Consider the following 2,257-nt stretch of genomic DNA (forward strand, 5'->3'; position numbering starts at 1 on the left):
TATATATATATATTCGTACTAACGTCTTCTGGTTTTTGCGAGGTACCACTTGATACTGAGACTCTTGGATTTTGTGAACATTTACCATTTGCAGTTTTAATTAATTTCGTACATATTATTTCTTTTATTTTCATTTCGGGTTTGTAATAATTTTATCCCCGTTCGGTTTTTTATTGTAACTCCCCCATCCCAAAGCCATGTAATAGCGTAGGAACTTTACATTCCGCACTTTATTTTCTGTACATATTTAACTGTTAGTAATTAGGCGTGTATGGCAAGATTAATTAATTGAACGTTAGCTAACCTTAAAATCAAGATAACATATCTGAAACTAACACACATCGCACTCACTCACCTCTAGGGTACGCCTCTCTCGTTGCCTTCGGAAATAAATGGTCGTGTCCCTCGAATATAGAGGTACCATTAGCAAAAGTCCCTCGATTAAGAATCACCGCAAAGATCATAAGTCCCTCGATGACCCACGATGTTGCCTACGAATACATGATCTAGTCCCTCGAACTGTTGCCTACGGAAAAATGATTGTCCCTTCAAATTTGCTAAAGGTACCTCTACCTGTTGCCTTCAAATGACCTCGATGACCCTTCGATGACCCGCACGTCCAATATAACAAGGACTACCTACTTCTATGTAAGTATGGATAGTCCTGGGAACTTTAAAAATTACAGAAAAAAGACCAATCAATTAGGGTAGTGCTCTTAAACTGCCTAGCTCAATAAAAACATCTTTTCAATATTCTTTCAAAAAAACTAAGGCTACGCATTTACGCTAAAGTCCTTATACTCATTTTCAACTCAAAAACAAACAAACATGAGCTAAGCAAGTTAAGAGCCCGTAGATAACTACGGATGAAAAGGGTGCTTGCACCTTCCCTTTTCATAACTTACCCCCCGAGCCCGTTTCTTTTTAAAAAGGTCTTTTTCTGTACTTTTTACCTTTCCTAAAATTGGACAAAATAAAAGTCGGTGGCGACTCGTGCTTACCGCAACATTGGTTGCTTTAAAAAATAAAAGTCAGTTCACCGTGTTACAAGTAGGCACACAGTTCCTACAAAGCCGCCATAAAAAATTCTTAACCCTAGGAGAGGTCTTTATATTCCATATCAGGTTCCACCTTTCTTCAATCCTGAGATGAGAGGTGTCAATGGCCTCATTAATACAATATCGATAAGCACTACGAACGGAGAACCTCCCATTTCTCTCAAGCTGCCAATATAATTTGTCCACCTGAACCGAATCAAATAAGGGAGTAGAGAAAACCTTTTGCGCAATATCTCCCCCAAGGAGAGAAGAAATCAAAGTCGGATTCCAATGTTTACTATTAGGAATCATCAAATCCGAGACTCTGAGCTTTGCCACAAATGAGTTATCAGGCCAAGGATTAACCAAAGAAGAACTATCATATAACCATTTATGATCCCAAACCGATATGTTCTCTCCTGACCCTATACTCCATCTATAACCTCCTCGAACCACAAATTTAGAACTCCATATACTTCTCCACACATAACTGGGATTATGTCCAATAGCAGATTCCAGAAAATCACAATTTGGAAAGTACCTAGCTTTGTAGAGACGAGAAACTAGATTATCAGGATTTATCATAAGTCTCCAAGCTTGTTTGCTGAGCATAGCATAATTGAAAGCACTAAGATTTTTGAAACCCATACCTCCTACACTTTTTGGCATAGACAAACGGTCCCAAGAAAGCCAATGGATGCCTTTCGCTCTATCTCTTTTATGACCCCACCAGAAAGAATTCATCATTTTTCGATCTCATCAATTAAAGTAGAAGGAAGTAGAAATAAACTCATAATATAAGAAGGGATTGATTGGAGAACATATTTAATCATAGTTTCCCTCCCTGCTTGAGATAGGCTTCTACTACTCGAAGAATTGATTTTCTTCCAAATTCTATCTTTAACAAACTTGAAAGCGGCTTTTCTGCTTCTACCAACCATAGAAGGAACACCAAGGTATTTACCAGTACCCAAGACTTGTTGAACTCCTAAAGCATTAGCCAAAATATTTTTAGTGTCAGAATCAACATTCTTGCTACAATAGAATTCAGATTTTTGAAAATTGATAGCTTGTCCCGAGGCTTCTTCATAAGTGACAAGAATATTTTTCATCACATCAACTTCATTAATATTAGCTCTGGAAAAAAAAGAAAACAGTCATCGGCAAACAATAAGTGAGATATGATAGGAGCATTCCTACATATTTTAGTGCCGTGAATA

At 37.5% G+C, this 2,257-nt stretch overlaps 1 protein-coding gene across 1 annotated transcript; it reads right to left on the minus strand.

Annotated features, from left to right (window-relative positions):
- Window positions 1–1,031: 1,031 nt before the first annotated feature.
- LOC131658446 (uncharacterized mitochondrial protein AtMg00310-like) lies at window positions 1,032–1,781 on the minus strand. Its single transcript, XM_058927738.1, has one exon. The coding sequence runs from the start codon at window positions 1,779–1,781 to the stop codon at window positions 1,032–1,034; it is 750 nt and encodes a 249-aa protein (XP_058783721.1).
- Window positions 1,782–2,257: the final 476 nt, after the last annotated feature.

The sequence above is a fragment of the Vicia villosa genome, linkage group LG3 (genome assembly GCF_029867415.1).
Source record: "Vicia villosa cultivar HV-30 ecotype Madison, WI linkage group LG3, Vvil1.0, whole genome shotgun sequence".
Classification (NCBI taxonomy): Eukaryota; Viridiplantae; Streptophyta; class Magnoliopsida; order Fabales; family Fabaceae; genus Vicia; species Vicia villosa.

Excerpts from the sequence above, each read along its gene's own strand:
- LOC131658446 (XM_058927738.1), bottom strand. The coding sequence starts at position 1,781 with ATGAATTCTTTCTGGTGGGGTCATAAAAGAGATAGAGCGAAAGGCATC.